The sequence below is a fragment of the Hippoglossus stenolepis genome, chromosome 7 (genome assembly GCF_022539355.2).
Source record: "Hippoglossus stenolepis isolate QCI-W04-F060 chromosome 7, HSTE1.2, whole genome shotgun sequence".
NCBI classification, from domain to species: Eukaryota; Metazoa; Chordata; class Actinopteri; order Pleuronectiformes; family Pleuronectidae; genus Hippoglossus; species Hippoglossus stenolepis.
The window spans coordinates 151,195-173,117 of NC_061489.1; the positions used below are offsets into that span (position 1 = coordinate 151,195).

Sequence of the window (21,923 nt, forward strand, 5' to 3'; positions counted from 1 at the left end):
TATTAAAAAAATAATTTTATGAGTAAAATGCCACTTTATTGAAAGATGTCCAATTTGGTCAGGATAAGAACTATCATGCTTTCTTTTATGTTACGAGGTGAGCATTTAGATGAGATTCTTCACCAAATATTTTCACCAAAGACGATTAATGATTTATTTTTGTACCTGTATGAAATGTGGAAGGTTATTTGTTTCTGAATCATCATTTACAAGACAGTGTCACATGACAGACAAAGGAAGTGAAGCGTTTATCCTTCCCGCAGTCCACAACAGACATGCAACACAGAGCCGTTTCGCCCGGTCCTAGTCCGCACTGCCCTGCGGCCGCATCACGTCCCATGTTCGCAAGTGCTCGGGCTTGCACAGTGCTGCTCGCAGCCCTAGTTGTTTCTTTAATTTTCCGGCATGTAATCTCGCCTCCCAAATAGTCGAGGTCAGTTTGGTTTAAGGTTGGGAGATTGCACTCATCCAGAAATGCTTGCATATCCCTTGGTGTTGCCCTCATTTGGGATATATATAGCCTCTCATAAAACTGCAGGAATCTTTAATTTGTCTTTATGAGCGGTTAAGAGTTCCCCTGTATTTGATTTAATTCTGTGGATTGCACGTTCCTTCTCCAATTTGCATAGTTGTCTTGAAAGCAGCTTCTGCGGTTTATCAACAAACTCTAAATACTTCTGCTTTGTGAGCATAAATGCTTTGTTAATTCTTGTTGAGAGTATTTTATTAAGTTTGTATTTAAGTGTTACATTTTTATTAAATGTCTCTATTGAAGCGCATTTTGCATTGTCTGCATCAAGCCTGTATATTTGGTCTTGCAGTTTTTTTAGTTGGAACGAAATAATGCATCCTCTTAAGTAGGCCTTTAATGCCTCCCACAATAATGTGGGTGCAGTTTCAGGTTTGTCATTTGTCTCAAAGAATATAGTAATATGTGTTGAAATGTATTTACAAAACACAGAATCAGTAAGGAACTAAGGGTTAAACCTCCAGCTTCCTATGTGACTGGGAAGTGGTCAGAGATAATGATATTGTGATACTTAGCATCACCAGAGTATGTCAACAGCTTTCCATCAATTAGAAAATTCTAGTGTAGACATTATGGACATGGGAATGAAAAGAGTACTCCCTGCCAGTTGGATTTGCAATCCTCCATAAATCACACAGATTCATGTTATTGATGTAAGTATTGAGAAGATTACTTGTATTGGAGGGGGTTATGCTCTGCATTGATGATCTATCCAGATACTGGTCTAATGCCCAATTAAAATCGCCCCCGATAATCAAATTAGTGTTGAAATGATCTGGTATCAGTTCGAGTACCTTCCTGAAAAACGGCCTTGGATGCAATTCTCCGACCACTAAGACATACCTCCCCTCCTTATCAGCAATGGTGGACTGATGCCTAAAAGGAACACCTTTGCGGATCTTAATGGCTACTCCTCTTTTCTTAAAAGAAACAAAGAAAGAGTGATAAACTTGGCTTATCCACCTACATCCGAGTCTGAGGTGTGAATCTTTCTTTAAATGTGTTTCCTGCTAAAATATTACCCCAGATTTAAAAGATTTTAAATGTGCCAACACCTTGCCCCTTTTCACTGGTTCATTGATACCTTTGAAATTTCAAGAGGAGAAAAATATCTCTCCATTCCTCTCCTTAGCTTCACCTGATTAGGTAGCACTCCTCCCAACCACCAAATATCCCCCCAGCCCTAAAAGCAGACCCACAAAACCACCACATCGTCTGTTACTCCGAGAGCACAATACGAACCTGTTGCAGGAGGAGTATAAGAAACTATAAAAAAAAGAGAGAGAAAAAAAATATATAGAGTCAACACTGAATAATTTAAAGCAACCACCTTATAGGCTGGCCCTGGCAATGTTGGAGCCCTAGGCGAGATTTCAAATTGGCGCCCCCCAACATACACACGCAAACTGTCATGCATCCCCAAGAACTTTTGGACTGTGTACAGATGAACACACAGGCAGCCAAAATTGTAGGCTATGAAAAATATAAAAAGAGTCTGAAATCTGCTGTACTGACAGCTAGCTAGCTATTCATGTCGACAAAAATAAACATTAATGATGTGCACAATCGTGGTAGTTCTTACCTCTATATTGTTCTTTCTTCTCCTCCTCTACTTTGAGGCTTTTTCTGAATTGTGCACCCGATAATTTAAATCCTTTTTTGACTCAGCTTTGACTGTAACTGTCTAACCCCGCAGCATGAACGTCGGGGACACACCGGAGGCGGAAGCGCCAATTCTCGTGTGGAAGCACGGGAATTGGCGAACAGGAAGCACATTTCTCCGCGCTGGTTAGGGGTAAATGATGACCCCCCCCCCCACAAGAGACTGTGTGCTTGTGTGTGTCTGTTTAGACACAACTGACAAATGTGTGAAAAAAATACATAATTAAAGATGGGGAAATTTCATCATGTGGGGGCAAAAATCTGCTAAATCGAAACTCCAAGAGAACAGCGGGGAAATCAAAAGTATGGGATGCATATTTAATCATTTATATAATATATAATATATCACTTATATCGTTTAATATTGATTTTCAGTGTGTTTTCTGGCCCTATTTGCTCGGGGCGAGCAGAAAAAATAGAACAGACCCCAAAACCATCGCTGAAGATCGCGAGCCGGCACTTCCTGGCGCTTCCCGGAGCTTCGCTGCCGGTGTGAATAGCCCAATTGATTAACATGGGCGCGGAAAGGAGGCGGACAGCTTTTTGTGGCGCTCCGGTGTGTCCCCAGGGTTAGAGGACGATGGTGTGTCGTTACTGCATTGGTTAACATTGCATGTATCACGTCATGATAAATCAGCCTCTTGTGCCGCCCTCTCGGCATTTTGCGCCCTAGGCAACCGCCTAACCCTAACCGATTTCAGCCCTCAAAGTGACTGCAACGTCCGCAATCCTTTCATCTATCTTGTCACATATTCAGCTTTCATCATGTGCAACTCTGAGCGTAGGGACGCTATTGCGGCTAAAACAACATTTTCATTAGGGTCACGTGTGAAGACCTCACTGGCCTCTCCGCCTGGGCCTTCTTTGGCAAGGTCACTCTTCTGCTTGTTTCCCTGGTTAGCCATTTCCGATCCCTGGAGTAGTTTACTTTCTCAAGCACACCGGACAGTAATGTGATATAAAAACTACCATAAACGTGTCCTTATTATGTTGAAAATAAAGATTTAAATGGAAATTGGCGAGATCTGTCCCTAGACATGTCCTATCCGCTCATTGCTCCCTCTAGAGTCCCCTTCAGTTTGAATTCAAAATTTCATGTTATCTCTCAACAAATCATGGATATTGACTCGAAATCCCCAACTCCAGATCTTTATAAGGAACGTTTAAGATTCAGTTTGAATTCTGTCATTGCGGTTAAGGGCACATAATTTCACTAAAATCATCGGATTGGAAAAGAGCTGCCTTAATACTTAATAATCAATATTGAAAATAAATATTTTTGTTAATCAATATGGCTGTCCCTCTAGCTTTTGCATTTAACTTGGAATCATACATTTGACCAACCCGTTTAAGACCAGCAACATTTACATTCCAAAAATGTGTTTATTGTAAAAATGCTATGTCTGCCTTTAGTTGTTGCAAATGAGACATAACCCTTTGCCTTTTAACTGGGTTATTGACTCCTTTTACATTCCAAGATATATACTTGGTGGGGTTATCAGTCATCTTGAAGGATTGGCCTGCCATACAAATCTAGGAAAATAAATAGAAGTCCTGACTGAAAGGTATGCAGCAGCAGAGAGCAGGAGTGAGAAAAGAAAAGAAAAGAAAAAACAAGTGTGGGGGGGGGGGTATTGATTCGATCTTGTCCAAACCTGTAAACCCTCTTCCTTGTGTGGTTTACCCACATTGTTCTATGTTCTATCCTGCACTTCAAGCTCTGTCCCCAGTTCATTTTGGAGATGGATCATTGGGCCCTCCAGTGGCTACTAGACTCCATGAAGTTATGGCAAGCAGAGCATGCTGGGGTCAGGTGCCTCAAAACATCCAGAAACAACAGGTGATCTAAACTTATTCTAATTATAAGTATGCTTAATATTGTCATGATGCAGGTCTTAATTTATAACACCAAAAGTCAGACTGCACACAGCATTGGTGAACAACATAGTCCTCACTAGATCTGAGTGAGTCTGGGATTGGCTCAGCTAATGGATGGGATTGTTGAGGAGAACATACAGATCCGTCTAAGTCTAAATTATTTACATGTTTCGCTGACTTCACACTTCATTTATTTTGATGTCACTATGTTCGCCAGATCCTGAACAGCTGTCTCAAAGTTATTGAGGAGGTAGCAAATCTCTTGTTAAATATGTATATCACATGAGATTGCTGCATACAACATATTTTTTTAATAATTGATGAGCAATCTATATTTGTTGCAGAGTGGACAAAGTGTTTGCTGGAAAAACCCATGTCACTGCTATTTGGTTTCCACCAGCATTATTGAATCCAATCGATCACCTGCCGGTATTTTCTTAAATTCTTCATCTATTTTTGCTGTGTCAGCTATTACTTTTGCAATAATGGAGTTTACATATTATATATTTTTTCAACTGTTTTTATTTGCCAGAAAAATGCAAGTCTTCAGTGGATTCTTTTTCCAATATGGGAACCTGGACATTGGAAAATATGCATTTATACATTTTGTTTTGCCTTTGTTACTGTTCACTTTATTCTATGCAAGTTAGAATGTCTCATAGCTATGTTTCATTAAGCGCTTCCCCTAGTTTTATAGTGTAAATTGACAACATTAAAGTCTTAGGTTTGTTAGTTCAATGTTAAAATGTATGTATTTATATTTGAACACAGATAATGACGCCACAAGTTAGGGAGATTTGTTTGTCCCAGGACGGACAGAAGTGCAATAGATGTCGTGTGCCCTGTATGTTTTCATGAAACAGTACTTTGATTTAACTGAGATTTGAAAGACTTGAGATTAGTCATCGTCACTCACTGACACGCTACGAGTGTCATCTCTCACAGCTCCCCGGAGCGTTGTTTTTTCCTGTAAATACAAGACCGTAGACTGCATTGAACACACAGGGCCTTCTGGTGGCTGATTTAACAAGGCAAACACAAATAAATACTGGCTTGAATGGCAAAGCTGACCAGAACGATATGTGGTGCCTGTTCTGGCCTGGGAGCTGACCAATCACACCAGACTGGGCTTCACATTTAGAAAACAACAAAAACACGTGTTTTAAAAGGGTGACATGGGTGAAAAGACAAGCTACAGGCTGGCAGTTGCAAGACTGGCATACATTTGATTCATATCATAGTAGCCTGTTTTAGAATGTGACCTGAAGGGAATTTTCACAGAAAAGGTTTTCACTGAAACTTGTTAAATAAAAATGTGAAAGTAAATATGAAGATATTCTATATTCTCTTCTATTCTTAACCCTAGGCTGAACAAAGCAAAAAATTCCCCTCCCACTACAGCACACCCAACTTTAAGCCCTGGTGCCTATACTATATTTAACCCTGTATTTTCAGTCATATGCAACTTAATCCCCATGGTAACTTGTGCTGTACCTCTAACCTGCTCAGGAGCATGATAAGTTCAGATCAAATCAGATCACTACAAAACCAGTCATCAGTCCAGTCCTACAGGACCTTGAAACAGAGGGATAGTTTAATACATTAACTAAACAAAACCATTCTTGCTTAATTTTAACTTAGATTATTCTATTATGTAAGAGATCCTGACAGTGGATGCTTTTAGTCTCATTCATCAGTGCAGCTCAGAACATGAGTAGACATTACACTTTATTTCCCATGATTAGAAACAAACATTATTGACCTCATCACACATCAACAATTTCTCTTTCCTCTTTTCTGCTTCGGCAACACAGTCACTACTACACATTACTTTGGCTTCGACCACACCTCATGTGGTACTGTGTGCACCAGGATGAGGTGGCAAGGTCTAGGGGGAAGTGGTTTAGACTAGATTAATGGATGAGGAGGAAAGGAAAAGAGTGAAGAAAGGAAAAATCTCCAGGAAAGACCTGTGAAATACATCTGCAAGCCTCACCATCAATGCTGCCTATGATGGCCTGCCATCTCCCAAGAATCTAAGCCTTGTATCGATCCCACATGCCCTCTATGCCCAACTCCTGCTACACATCCTGGTAGGCTGCAAGACCAGTCTCACTCAAGGATGAAACATCAGACACACAAGCAAGCAGCACAATAATAGAGTTTTAATAACATTTTATAATAAACATTATAAATGAACCAAAATAAAATTTGGTTTTCACAGCATTCATCATCATTTACAACTGAGTTATACTTTTTCAATGAAAACAGAAAACAGTGATGATGAACCTGAAATGCAAACGAAAGCTTTAGAAAAAAAGATATTAAGTGAATAATAATGAGTGGAGATTATTTAGTCAAATTTAACTGCGTGAATGGTAATAATTACCTCTGCCAAGAAGTTTACATTTTCCCTCCCTCTGGTCCATTTATTTATTTGTTTGATTGTCAACAGACATATGCAAACCAATATAGAAACAATACAAATTTGGTGCTGACTCAGGGGTTGGTGGCTGATGGCTGTTGGCAGAGGTATGTGCACTAGTGAGCTAATTCGAGCTCAGGAAGGCACAGTCACTGATATACTCTGCAGTCCACATCCTGGAAAACCTAGCTGTAAAGGATCCATTAAAATTAGTCCATGTCTTGAGAAAGCATCCAAACATCTGAAACCAACACAAGCAGACATGGAGAGGAGTGGAGAAGGTGAAGCAGATTTCTCTCAGGAGTCCTCCTTCTCCTGATACCTGTAACACCCAAAAAAAAAAAAAATTAATAAAAATCACAACAGAGAAAAACGTTTCACAACACACTGTGTTCACATTCATTGTTTTTGCATTGACTTCAATACTGAATTATTATTAAAATAACGCAATGCATCATGGTCAACCGAAGTCACGTAGAGCACCTGGCCAGCAATGCTGCATCATTTAAAGTGGCTCGCAATGGCACAGAAACAAATTTCAGATTGAGAGACTTCTCCGCAACCACTGAGCGCCAAGCCACATTTGGAGTAAAATAACTGAAGCACCCAGCTTAAGTGTTTGGTTTATTATTCACTCTAATACCTTTTCTGTAAAAATGTATGCTGTTGTGTGGTGTGCAAATGGGGTAGTTGGACCGGTTAAAGTATTGTTCGTATTTGGATATTTTCTTGTCCGCTGCGCGCGACAGCCTTTTGAACCTGTTTAACTATGTTTTGGCTGGGGTCACCGTCTGGCAGTTGCAAGACTGGCATACATTTGATTCATATCATAGTAGCCTGTTGTTTTAGAATGTGACCTGAATGGAATTTTCACAGAAAAAGTTTTCACTGAAACTTGTTAAATAAAAATGATGTGAAAGTAAATTTGAAGATATTCTATATGCTCTTCTATTTTTAACCCTAGGCTGAACAAAGCAAGAAACTCTCCCCCCACTACAGCACACCCAACTTAAAGCGTCTTCCCTGGTGCCTATACTATATTTAACTCTGGGTTTTCAGTCATATGTCACTTAATCCCAATGGTAACTTGTACTGTACCTCTAACCTGCTCAGAAGCATGATAAGTTCAGTTCAAAATCTGTCAATCAGATCAATGGAAAACCAGAGTCATCAGTCCAGTCCTACAGGACCTTGACAGGTCAAACAACTTTACAATAAAGTCATAAATAAGAAAGCAATTGATATTTTTATAGATTAGAGGATTTTTTTTGCTGTTACAGACCTATGTGTCCACTTAGAACACAGGGATAGTTTAATACATTAACTAAACAAAACCATTCTTGCTTAATTTTAAATTAGATTATTCTATTTTGTAAGAGATCCTGACAGCTTTTAGTCTCATTCATCAGTGCAGCTCAGAACATGAGTAAACATTCCAACACTTTATTTCCCATGATTAGAAACAAACATTATTGACCTCTACTCGATCTTAGTGCCGCATTTGACATCATAGATCATGAGATCCTGTCACAGAGACTGGAACAGCATGTAGGGATAAAAGGAACGGCATTATGCTGGTTTAATTAATATTTATCAGATAGATTAAAATTTGTTAAAGTTAACAATGAATCCTCCATGCACACAAAAGTTAGTCATGGAGTTCCACAAGGTTCTGTCGTCCGATACTTTTATGCTTCCTTTAGGCAACATCATCAGAAAGCACCACGTACACTTCCATTTTTACACAGAAGACACCCAGCTGTACATATCTATGAAGCTTGATGAATCTAATTATTTACTTCAGGAGTGTCTCAAGGCCTGGATGACCGATAACTTATTACTTTTAACTTGGCCCTAAAGACCTCAGCGAAACGCTGTCTGACCAGATAGTCACCTTGGATGGTATAAGTTTGGCCTCCAGCTCCACTGTGAGGAACCTTGGAGTTATGTTTGACCAGGACATGTCATTTGACCCACATACAAAACAAGTCTTTAAATGCACATTTTTTTTGAACATACAGTCCCAGAAGGATGCTAAGAAACTAGTCCATGCATTTGTTACCTATAGACTGGATTACTGTAATTCTTATCAGGATGTCCCAGTGAGTCTGTGAAAAGCCTCCAGTTCATCCAAAATGCCGCAGCACGAGTTCCGACAGGAACAAGAGGTCATATTACTCCTGTGTAAGCTACTCTGAATTGGCTCCTTGTAAAATTCAGAAGACTGCTGGGGGGAACTCCCATCATGCACTGACCACTTCTATCTCTCCCTAGCCCCCCCCCCCCCTTTTTTTCCCTGCTGTAGTCCCCCTCTCTCTGCAGGTATCTCTGACTCCAAAGATGCAGGATTCAGACAACAAAAACAATTAATAATAAAGGACTTCTTATCTTGCTCATTGTGGGAACTGTTGGGTTTTAACCTTATCAAGTGCCTTGAGATAATGAATATTATGATTTGGCGCTATACAAATAAAATTGAATTGAACTGAATGACTGTCAACACCTCTGCACTTCAGATAACCGATTCTGGTCTGAATCACCTCACTGGAGCGGACTGTAACCTGCCTACTAAATACACAGAATGCTTACCTGCAGTGTATACAGGAAAAGAAGACAGTTTGTCCTTCATCTGCAGATCTCATCTGCCTGGTGTGGTAAACCATTCCCTCTTTATTGCAATGAGAGCACCGTCTGTCAATCTAAAAGAAGAAAAAGCCCTCATTGATACCGTGTACAGTTGAGATCACACACACACACACACACACACAACAGTCAGCGAACAGCAGTCAGTCCGTTCTTACCACAGGTCCCTTTAGTTCAGTGTCCTCATCTTCATCCAGAGCCACTGACGACTGCTCCACAAGGTTAAAGATAACTGTAGATTGGATCTCTTGACCTGAAAACTCTGGACAAAGACACAAGTATGTAAGGAATAATCCATGTCGTTATCAAAACTCATGTATAATACGTTACAAGATATGTGTGTTTGCATATGGACATTTTTCCGAGATCAAAGTGGAAAATGAGGTGTATGGATTATTTAGTGCAATAGGACTTTTTTCTGGATTGACACTTTACAGTGTCAGACACATTTTCCTTCTTTAAATGGTCAGACAGCCATAACAAGGAAGCCAGCACCTATCTTTGAGACAGAGGTTACTGGTATTGACGCACACACACCTGAACGCAATGTTCACTTTATAACTCACAGTCCACCTGGAAACGTTGGTTCATATTCCACCCTCTGCACGCCCACATTCAACCATAAATGCAAAGCACCTCATGAATATTAAATCATCCTGCTGACCAATAGCTTTGCACGGTGAGTCACTGCATCCAGCAATGAGAGGAAGCAAAACTTTCTGACACTGACGTCGAAGCGTTTGTTAGTGAAGTGGAGGTGAAGAGCGATTAGATCCAATATCACAGATCTATAGAATTTATATCAGCTTATCAGTCATCGCTGAACTCTTGTTTCCTCTTCATCCTTCCATTCGCACACTCCTCTATCAGTGTCAATACATCCATCACACACACACACACACAACAGTCAGCGAACAGCAGTCAGTCCGTTCTTACATTACTCTCTCACCGCAGTATTTATATTTTTAGAGCCAGCGGACCTATTACTTCGAACATCAGTGTGATCCTAACCTCCACTCTGGGATATTATTTGGAAATATAAGTTTGAAAGTGAATAGTTTTTCTGTATTTATTGTGAGTGATTTCCAGTGTACTCTGTGCACCTGATGGCAGTTATGTTTACTGCAGCTATTTCTCACACACACACACACACACACACACACACACACACACACACACACACACACACACACACACACACACACACACACACACACACACACACACACACACGATATTAAAACTATTAATGAATCGACTCTGCAACTCCGCTGTTTAATGGTATCTGAACGTAATTTGCTCAAGTCTGCATCGTCATTTTCCTGTCTCCAAAATGTTCCTACGCATGGGTTAAAGTTAGCGTGGAAGAGCGCACATTCTCCTGTCAAGTTTGTTTTTATAAATCCCAACGTTTATTTGAGAAGTGGCATACGCAAGTTTCAGGCCCTGTTTTGTAAGTACACAACGGATATAAATGAGGCCACTGAACCGGTTCTTCAACAGGTTTGATCAGGCACCTGCCCCTCCCCCACCAACAAGCCCAGCTGCAACCCCCCTCATCTGCTCCCCCAGTATACTCCTCTTGCAAACCCCTTTCCACAACACTGTCACCCATCACCACAAGCTGCAACAACACAACAAATCAAGATAATTAAATGTGGACTCTTAAACGTAAGAGGCCCAATGTCCTTATGAAGTTCTTTAAGGATAAAATTTTAACTATTAGAAATAAAATCTACCATCTCATGCACCCAGTTGACGCACAAAATCGCTTCAAGAAATAATGCCCCTAATAAATAGTAATTTACTCAATACAGTCAATTTACGCCATCATCGGGATATGTAGCACAATCTTTTAAGCAAGCTGTAATCAAACCCTTCTCAAAAAACCCACTGTGGACCCAGAGGTTTTAGCCAACTACAGACATTCAACATTCCCTTCCTGTCTAAAATCCTTGAGAAAGTTGTAGCCAATCAGCTGTGTGAATTTCTCCAGGAAATTGATCTATATGAAGACTCTCAGTCAGGGTTTAGAGTTCATCACAGCACGGAGACACCCTTGGCAAAGGTCCCTAGTGACCTAATAGGGATTGTTTCTGTCCTCGTACGGTTAGATCTCAGTGCAGCATTCAACACTATCAATCAAAGAATCAAATATTATTTGTATAGCCCATATTCACAAATCACAATTTGTCTCATACGGCTTTAAAAGGTGTGGCATTCTCTGCCCTTAACCCTCTACAAGAGTAAGAAAAAACTACAAAAAAAATAAACTTTTAACAGGGGAAAAAGAACGTAGAGACCTCAGAGAGAGCCACATGTTAGGACGGACAGAAGTGCAATAGATGCCACGTGTAATGGAGAACATCAGAAAAATGAGAGAATTTACAGCATTGATTTGAAGAAACAGTTTGTAGAATAATGAAAGGTAAATGAATTGAAAGATTATTGTCAGTAATGGTAAAGTATCTGAGTAGACATTGTATATCAAGCAGTCCTGTTGTAACCATAGTCCACGGTCAGCAGCCACCACGATCATGATCCACCATCACGATCGGATGCCACCATAGTCCACAATCACGATCCACTGCCGTCATCAGGATCCACCATCAGCTGCCACCTTGATCATGGTCCACCACCATTATCATATGCCAACACGATACAGGATCCGCCATTACTGACACGATCAGGCAGCACGATAAAGGCCATTACAATCACAATCTCTGATTCACCATCATAATCCAGGATGTGGCCGCAGCGCGGCCCTGGATCTGCAAAAGATAACGCATAGGGACTCCAGGGAAGAGGTCAAGTCAGTCACATGTATTGAGACATTAATTTCTTTGATGTTTTAAGGAGGGAGAAGAGGAAAGAGAAGCTGGGAAGAGAAGCTCCATGTGTCGCTTGTCCCCCGACATTCTAGACCTATAGCAGCATAACTAAGAGCAGGTCTAAGACAAGCCTGGACCAGCTAAAGCTACCTATAAGCTTTATCATAAAGGAAGGTTTTAAGCCTACTCTTTAATGTACAGATGGTGTCTGCCTCCTGAACTGAAACTTGGAGATGATTCCACAGGAGAGGAGCTTGATAGCTGAAAGCTCTGGCTCCTACTCTGCTTTTAGAGACTTTAGGGACAACAAGTAAGCCTGAATTCTGGGAGCGCAGTGCTCTAATAGGGTGATATGTTACTATGAGCTCTTTAAGGTATGATGGTGCCATATTATTAAGGGCCTTGTAGGTGAGGAGGAGAATTTTAAATTATATTCTAGATTTAACCCGTAGCCAGTGTAGTGAAGCTAATACTGGAGAAATGTGTTCTCTTTTCCTAGTTCTTGTCAGGACACGTGCTGCAGCATTTTGGACAAGCTGCAGAGTCTTTAAGGACTTACTGCTGGAGCCTGATAATAATGAATCAATGTGAATCAATTTGAGATGTTACATTGGTGAAAGAAGTCAGTCCTAGAAATTTGTTTTAAGTGAGTATCAAAGGACAAATCGGGATCAAAGATGTCTCCCAAATTCCTGACTGTTTCAGTGGAAGCAAGGGCATTGTCATCTAGCGCAGCTAGATCATTAGATATTGTGTCTCTAAGGTGTTTGGGGCCAAGTATTAGAACCTCTGTTTTCATAATAGTTTAGTAATTGATTACACGTTTCTGGATTTATTGATAGGTATAATTGGGTATCGTCCGCATAGCAGTGGAAATTTACAGAGTGTGTCCTGATAATGTTTCCTAGTGGAAGCATATATAATGAGAATAAAATTGGGCCAAGCACAGAACCCTGTGGAACACTGGGTTAACTTTGGTGTGCACAAATTGGAATCTATCTGAAAAATGGGATTTAAACCAGTTTGGGGTGGTTCGTTTAATGCCATATAACTGTTCTAGTCTCTGTAATAAAATGTGATGATCGATAGTGTTGAATGCTGCACTAAGATCTAACAGGACGAGGACAGACACAAACCCTTGATCTGAAGCTATATGAGCTCTAAACCCCGACTGAAAGTCTTCATATACATTACTTTCCTGGAGAAACTCACACAGCTGATTGGCTGCAACCTTCTGAGGATTTTAGACAGGAAGGGGAGGTTGGATATCGGTCTGTAGTTGGCTAAAACGGGTCCAGGGTGGATTTTTTGAGTCTGATAGAATCGGATTATGTGGAAGTACTATTAGATGTTCAATTTTGACACAGTATAATAGTACAGGGTAGAGTGTTTGGTTAAAACAATAAGTAGGTTGGTGTACACACTTATTGAAACCGATTTAGTCTAAAACTGAAATGAATGCTACGCTAAGGCTATCATTATTATTGTCAACATGAATATTAAAGTCACCGAGGACTAAGCTTGATAAAAACTCAGGGAATTCAGTAAACAATTTAGAATGAGCCCCCGGAGCATGGTAAACGGAGCTGTTGTGATTTCTTGGATAGGTGTGGAAGACTAAGATCAAGACTTTCAAGTTGTAGCTTAGTTTAGGTTTAGGAATAATTGATAGGCTGGAGTTAAAAATAGCAGCAACTCCACCTCCTCGGCCAAAGTCTTGGGGAACGTGTGTATTTATATGACTGGGGGATGTAGATTCGTTTAGGCTGACATTCTTCGGAATGCAGCCAGGTCTCAGTGAAAGACAATAAATCTATTTTGTAATCTGAGACAATTCATTTACTAAAATAGCCTTTGATGACAGTGATCTTTTGTTTAAGAGTCCACATTTAATTGTCTTTGTTTGTTGTGTTGTTGCAGAGGTTGTGGTAATTTTTATTATATTTTAGTATGGAATTCTCCCTATGTTAATGTTTGATTTAAATGATTTAGTGGGACGGGGGACAGACACAGTCTCTATGGGGTTGTGGTTGTGTGACTGATCCAGTGGGAGCGAAGAGATACTCACATACTCTACCATTGACACTGATAATAACCACTAAATTAATTTACTTTCCATTATGTTACAAACTGTTTCTTTTAATCAATGTTGTAAATACTGTTATTTTGCTGATGTTCTCAGTTACACGTGGCATCTATTGTACTTCTGTCTGTCCTGGGAGAGGGGTCCCTCAAATGTGGTTCTCTCTGAGGTTTCTAAGTTTTTTCCCCGTTAAAACAGTTTTTTGGTAGTTTTTCCCCTCACTCTTGTTGAGGGTTAAGTGCAGAGGATGTCACACCTTGTAAAGGGATAGTTCACCCAGAAATGAAAATTCACTCATTATCTACTCACCCCTATGTTGATGGGGGGGTGGGTGACATGTTTGAGTCGACAAAAACACATTTGGAGTTCAGGTGTAAACAGTGTAGCTGATTAGTGACCTATATTTAGACATAATAAAAGAACAGAAAAGTTCTGGTGATGCCATGTTCTGAGACACACACGTCGGGTGTTCGCTACCTCAAAATTCAGCGTGATTAATATTTTGCAAAGTTTTAAAACATTTTGAATGCAACTGGAATAACTTAAGACACAGGAGTAACTATGTGCTCGGTTAGAGGTGCAAGAAGCACAGGAAAGGTACAAGTACAAGAACTGCAGAAAAAAGTCCAAGGAAAGAAAGGACCGCCAGTCGGCCTAGCCAAGACAGCTAGCAACGAAGACATGAAGAGCATGGGAGAGATTCTCCGAGAGCTGAGAGAACTAAGGAAAGAAAATCAAGACTCGATTACGGACACGAAGGCATCATTGTCTAGGGTGGAGGAGTCAGTGAACCTGAAACAGCGAGTGGGGGGACCTGGAGCAGAGAACAGTGGATGCAGAGGCTAGAGTCAGTGCCACGGAAGACTTTAGCCAGCGCCATGACAGTGTGCTTCGGCACCTGGTGAGACAGGAGGCGGCCCTCACCAACCTGTGTGATGACCTGCAGAAGAGTATGCGCCTTAATAACTTGAGAATCTATCAAGTCCCCGAAGAAAGCGAGAATAACGACATGGTGGGTTTGGTGGAACAACTAATTAAAATCACGCTGCAGCTGCCACAGGAGATTAATCTACAAATCGAGAGGGCACACAGATCTTTGGGTCTTAAGCCAGGCAACTCTGCACCACCACGCTCCATTATTGTAAGGTTTCTGGACTACACAGTGAAGGAAATGGTGTTACGACAAGCCTGGGCACAGAAACGAGTCAACTTCCGAGAAAAAGTAATATACTTTGACCCGGATTACTCGCCAGAGGTACAGATGACAAGGGCACGGGTCCGTGCAGTGATTAAGCAGCTGAAGGAGAAAGGGATCCAGGCCAGATGTCGCTTTCCAGCACAGCTGAGTCGCCCTGGAGACTGGAGTTAAAACATTCCCAACTCTGATCGAGGCACTGCCCACACTCTGGGGAGCTAGGTATCTCCGTGAGCGAGAGAGAGAGAAGATGGAGCGGGAGCTCTCCAAGGAGTCATGGAAGAGACAGGAGAACCGGAGGGGAAGAGGAGACACGTCTCTGTCAGATGTGGATTTGCGGTCTTTTATACAGGACTGAGATGACAGTAAATATGCTCAGGTAACAAGGTTTCAAGGAGGTAATAACAAAGATTTATACCTATTCTTCACCTAAAAGGTGGATAGATATAAATAATGCACTGGAATAATATTACTTTATGTCTAAGCTAGTGATCGTTAGTTATAATGTTAAGGGGATTAATAACCGCATAAAGAGGAAAAAGATTTTGGGTCAGCTGAAAAAATGTAAATGCTCAGTAGCCCTATTACAGGAAACTCACTTAAGTATGGCTGAACAAGAAATTAAGAAGAGAATGGGTTAAACAGGTGTTTTATGCATTTTGTCCAAATAGCAGGACAAGAGGGATAGCTATTTTGATTAGTCATAAAGTAAGTTTTGTTGTACAGAGGGAAGCAAAGGACAAGCAGGGCAGATATGTAGTAGTCACGGGGACAATAGGTGGGGCCGATTTGACAATCACGAATATCTACGCCCAAACGAAGGTAATATATCATCCAGTTTTTCCTTACTCTTGTTGAGGGTTAAGGGCAGAGGATGTCACCCCTTGTTAAAGCCCTATGAGACAAATTGTGATTTGTGAATATGGGCTATACAAATAAAATTGTATAGTATGTTGTATTTGTATGCAATTGTAAAATTGTGTCGGAAATGATGTAAAAATTCTTAGTTCCATACTAGCGAGCAGAATGCAGAAACATCGAGGGAGATTAATTAACCCTGACCAGACTGGATTCATACCAGGTCGCCAGGGGGGAAATAATATTAGAAGGTCTGTAGCAAGAGATTCCACCCATCCTTCAATGCTTCTCAGCCTCGACGCAGAGAAGGTGTTTGATAGGGTGGATGGGTCATATTTAAATTTTACTATGGAGCAAATGGGTTTCAATTCGACATTTATTAGATGGATTAATACTTTAAAGGGGACATAGCATGCAAATTCCACTTTGTTAGTGCTTCTACAGGTTAATGTGGGTATCTGGCATGTCTACCAACCCAAAAACTCTGGGAAAAAAAACACTCGCGCGTTTTGTTATGGTTCCTCTAAGTCAGAAACGTCATGCTTGAGCGACTCGATTGAGCTTCCTGGGTTTTGTGTCGTAACAAGGCACTGGAAGTCTCCCTACATGGCCTTGCCCCCCCCCCCGTCCCCCCACACTCGTTAAGCCGGGTTTACACCGGACGCAGCGAGGCTGCGAGGCAGCGCAGCGCCGTTCCCAAGCGCGCAGCCGCCTGGCTGTTCACACGGGACGAGCATTTCTCCGCGCTGGTCAGCCCGCGATTCACTCACATGTGGCATTTGTCTGGATCGTTGGGACTGGGAGGGTGCAGCAGTTGCTCGGGCGCGACCGCTCGCTCTCCCATGCGTGAGCTGGAATTTGTGTCAGCGCCACACAGCCAGCAGTGTGGAAGACTTCCGCAGTGTTCAGCACTACTGTAACACTGGCACAAACACACAGAGCCCCCCCACTCGTTACGCCGGGTTTACACCGGACGCAGCGAGGCTGCGAGGCAGCGCAGCGCCGTTCTCAAGCGCGCAGCCGCCTGGCTGTTCACACGGGACGCGCATTTCTCCGCGCTGGTCAGCCCCATAGACTGTATATATAAGGTCAGCCCACGATTCTGCTTTCTCCGCTTGTTGTTGTACCCGTTGAATGTCGGGGTTCGGGGGTAAATGATGGTCTTCATAGCCCCCCACCTCTCTTTCTCTCTCTGTCTGTCTGCTTGTGTGCTTGTAGTGGATGGGCAGAGGGGGACATTTAATTATGTGATTGGGAAAATTAAAACTCCAGGACAACAGAAGGGGAATACAAAGTATGGGATGCATATTTGATAATTTATATCATATAAAATATGTCATTTATATCGTTTAAAATCATGGGGGGAGAGGGGGGAGGGGGGAGCTGGCTCATTAGCATTTAAAGGAACAGGCACTCAAAACAGGTCACTCTGTGGAGGGCTGTTTTATACAGGGTAAAAAGGGTGCTGTTTGAAATGATCCTTGTGGTATTTTGACCAAAGTATGTTACAGACATTTCATTAAGACCCCAAGGAACCATATCAACTTGTGGTGAAATGGGCATGCTATGTCCCCTTTAAATAAAGATCCAATATCTAGAGTCAGGGTGAACGGATATTGCTCTAAATGTTTTGAACTCAAGAAGGGTGTTCGGCAAGGAAATCCAGCCTCTCCCATTTTGTTCGCATTATGTATTGAACTGTTAGGTGAATTAATTAGAATAAATGACAAAATTGAGGGGATAGTGGATGGGGGGGGCATGATGCACAAAATATTGTTGTTCGTGGATGATGTTCTTTTGTTAATTAGGAATCCAGTATCATCTATTCATGCTCTCATGCAATGTTTGAGGAACTTTGGGGAAATCTCAGGGTACAAGGTCAATGAGGGGAAATCGGAAGCAATGATGAACACAGGAGACTGGCCCAAACAGTTAGACCGAGAGACGAAATTCAGATAGTCAAAAAAAGGCTTTAGGTATTTGGGGGTCATTCTGACTCCTAAAACTCTTCTCAATTATACAAAGCTAATTGTGATAAACAAAAAATTACCTATAAAGATGGGGGATGCTCCCCCTATCTTTAATGGGTAGGGTAGAGATCATCAGGATGAATGTATTGCCAAGGATGCTGTTTCTCTTTTGCTCGCTTCCTATTACTGTCCCAGTGTCTATATTTAAATTCCTGGACAGACTTATTTCCGAATTCATATGGCAGAATAAAAAGGCCCAGAGTAAGACTGAAAGGCCTCCTCTCAGACAAAGAGAAGGTTGGCTTAGCATTGCCCCATTTTAGAAGCTAGTACTGGGCATCACAACTTTGAATATTGGTGTCATGGATTAGGCTAGATATGGAAACAAAATGGGTACATATAGAACAAAGCTCTGTAACTAATATCAATTTCAGCCCTCCCTTTCATGGAGGCAAAAGTATGGCGGAAATTTAAGATTCAAAATGAGTGGGTAAACCATACCCTAAATGTTTGGGCAAAGATGAGAAAAATGTTGAATTTGCTAGTGTCATTATCTAGGGCAACTAAAATAGCTTATATTTGTGACTTTTTGCCAGCAAAACTGGACAGTGGTTTTAGTAGGTGGGCAAGGAAAGGTCTGACCACGATAAACCAGTTATTTGAGGGAACGACTCTTAGGGCTTTCTCACAACTTCAGATCCAGGATCCAACCTCGGATTCAGATATTTTCAAATACGACATTCTTTGACGAAACATAAGGAATGGGATGGAATTAAAAGATTACCGACTGATTTTGAACAGTACTGGATTGATGTGGTGGAAAATCGAATCCACGCGAGGAAAATAATATCTTGATTATACAGAAGAATTTGCTTAGACTTATCAGATAATACATTTGATGTGAGAGATAAATGGGAATTGGATGCCAATGCCATAGTTACGGATGGTGAGTGGTTGAGGTCCTGGGTGTCTTGGCATACATGTTTAAATAGTCTAAATTGGAGGGAATTTGCTTGGAAGTTGAGCAAAATACCACTGGTAATAGCCAACTATGACAAGAAGTCTAGCCCCCTCTGCTGGAGAGGATGTGGATTAGTAGGAGACTTCTCACACATCTATTGGGATTGCCCACAACAAGAGTAAAGTGGAAGAAGGTAATGAGTGAAATTGGAGAGATTTTAGCCCTGGTGTTAGTATCCCACAAAATGATCACAATTAACTGGCTCAAACCCCAGCCACCTACCTTGGACCAATGGACCCAAAGACTCAAGGTTGTAAACTGTATGGAAAACATAACAGCGAAACTACAATTCCGGATGGACATTTGTCTTGAGAAATGGTAATCTGTCATAAGGTATTTAGCAAAGTGAACATATTGTATCTATTTGTAGTATTTCTTTGGACACTTTGGAATATGAATGTAACCCCTCAACTCATTACATGTCTTATGCCACTGGATTGGTAATTTTTCTTTTGTATTTTAAGACCAAGATTATTTGTATGTATGTCATACTGTGTGAGACTCACTGTCAAGGAACTTTTTAAAATAAATGTTCAAAAACTAAAAAATAACATAAAAAACATAATATGCCTCCATACTGATCGTGTGGTGTCATCCTATTGTCCGCAAGCCCCGACATTCATATTCGAATCGAAACGAGGTAATTTCCACTATGTTTTAAGCCTAAAACTCCACCAGAAGTGGCTAAGCTAGCGGACGATAGCATTTCCGACGGTCCCTGAATGCCCCTCGTCGGACGATAATTAGGATAAAAACACGGTGTAAATGACCTCGTTTCGAGTCGAATATAAATGTCGGGGCTTGTGGACACTTAGGTGACACCAGAGGAGCAGTATGGAGACATGTTATGGTTTTTCTGTTGTTTTATCACGTCTGAACAACGACTCACCATTGACTTCAATTGTATTGGATTCTGCTCTAACACTTCACCCATACCTCCATCGGCGTAGGGGTGAGTAGATAATGACTGGATTTTCATTTTTAAATGAACTATCCCTTTAAGCCCTATGAGACAAATGGTGATTTGTGAATATAGGCTATACAAATAAAATGGTATTCATTGATTGATGATACTGTAAAGGTTTCTGTACTATTCTACAGCCTTCGGTATGATTACAATTGCAGCCTTTCCTACCTCTGAGAGTGTTGTGAGAACAAGAGCGGAAGAGACAGATAGTTGGTACCTGCTACAGGGATGAAGAAGGAGCAGTGAGGGCAATAGACCGTGTCCTGTATTCCGGGAAGAGGAAGAACATTCCCACATTCTGGGCAGAAGTTGGGATCACCACCTAAACACGACATGTCTTTATTAAAAAAAAAAAGAGCATCAGTACTGCGCTTTGCGGATAAGACAAAGTGGTGAATCCTGAAGCGGTCAATATTAAATCATTAACACAACGTTAAACACTAACAGACTGTCTGGCTGTCACAGTCATGCAGTAGAGCGTGTCTTCTATCTAAATTTTAAAAAAAATAACGCAATAACTAATGGTGACGTGTAATTGGCACGCCAGCACACAGTTTAAGGTAGTATATCACTTTAGCACGTGAGAACTTGACCAGATCTATCACTGTTAGCTACCGTTATATTCAGTGTGACAATATCGGCAGACAAGAATTAAGTTACTCACCTGCTTAATATGTAAAAATCGTAAACCAACAAATGATGAGCAGTTTTCGCAAAACTTCCCCTCTGTCTGTAATATTACTCGAAGTTGAGCGTATGCGATTACATAGAGCAGGGTCCTTCAAGTATTCTCCGTCGCATTGAGAAGCGTCATTTAAGTGCGCTAACGTCTTCTTCTTCTTCTTCTTCTTCTTCTTCTTCTTCTTCTTCTGTATATTGGTGGTTGGCAAACCAGCTTATAGGTGCATTACCGCCACCTTCTGGACTGGAGTGTGGAGCGGAAGACTTCCAGCCAACAAAACAAAACTTAAAGGGAACATTGTATGCCCATTTTACCACAAGTTGATATGGTTCCTTGGGGTCTTAATGAAATATCTGTAACATACTTTGGTCAAAATACCACAAGGATCATTTAAAACAGCACCCTTTTTACCCTGTCTAAAACAGCCCTCCACAGAGTGACCTGTTTTGAGTGCCTGTTCCTTTAAATGCTAGTGAGCCAGCTCCCCCCTCCCCCCTCTCCCCCCCATGATTTTAAACGATATAAATGACATATTTTATATGATATAAATTATCAAATATGCATCCCATACTTTGTATTCCCCTTCTGTTGTCCTGGAGTTTTAATTTTCCCAATCACATAATTAAATGTCCCCCTCTGCCCATCCACTACAAGCACACAAGCAGACAGACAGAGAGAGAAAGAGAGGGGTGGGGGCTATGAAGACCATCATTTACCCCCGAACCCCGACATTCAACAGGTACAACAACAAGCTGAGAAAGCAGAATCGCGGGCTGACCTTATATATACAGTCTATGGGGCTGACCAGCGCGGAGAAATGCACGTCCCGTGTGAACAGCCAGGCGGCTGCGCGCTTGAGAACGGCGCTGCGCTGCCTTGCAGCCTCGCTGCGTCCGGTGTAAACCCGGCGTAACGAGTGGGGGGGCTCTGTGTGTTTGTGCCAGTGTTACAGTAGCGCTGAACACTGCGGAAGTCTTCCACACTGCTGGCTGTGTGGTGTTGACACAAATTCCAGCTCACGCACGGGAGAGCGAGCGGTCGCGCCCGAGCAGCTGCTGCAGCCTCCCAGTCCCAACGATCCAGACAAATGCCACATGTGAGTGAATCGCGGGCTGACCAGCGCGGAGAAATGCGCATCCTGTGTGAACAGCCAGGCGGCTGCGCGCTTGGGAACGGCGC

The 21,923-nt window shown here is 41.6% G+C and overlaps 1 protein-coding gene across 1 annotated transcript; it reads right to left on the bottom strand.

The window, feature by feature from the left end:
• Positions 1-5,772: 5,772 nt before the first annotated feature.
• On the bottom strand, positions 5,773-20,923 carry polr1h (RNA polymerase I subunit H). Its single transcript, XM_035161965.2, has 5 exons — positions 20,727-20,923; positions 20,280-20,399; positions 9,296-9,399; positions 9,084-9,193; positions 5,773-6,816 (listed from the first exon to the last, which is right to left on the bottom strand). The coding sequence occupies exons 2-5, from the start codon at positions 20,395-20,397 to the stop codon at positions 6,792-6,794; spliced, it is 357 nt and encodes a 118-aa protein (XP_035017856.1). The 5' UTR covers positions 20,398-20,399; positions 20,727-20,923; the 3' UTR covers positions 5,773-6,791.
• Positions 20,924-21,923: the final 1,000 nt, after the last annotated feature.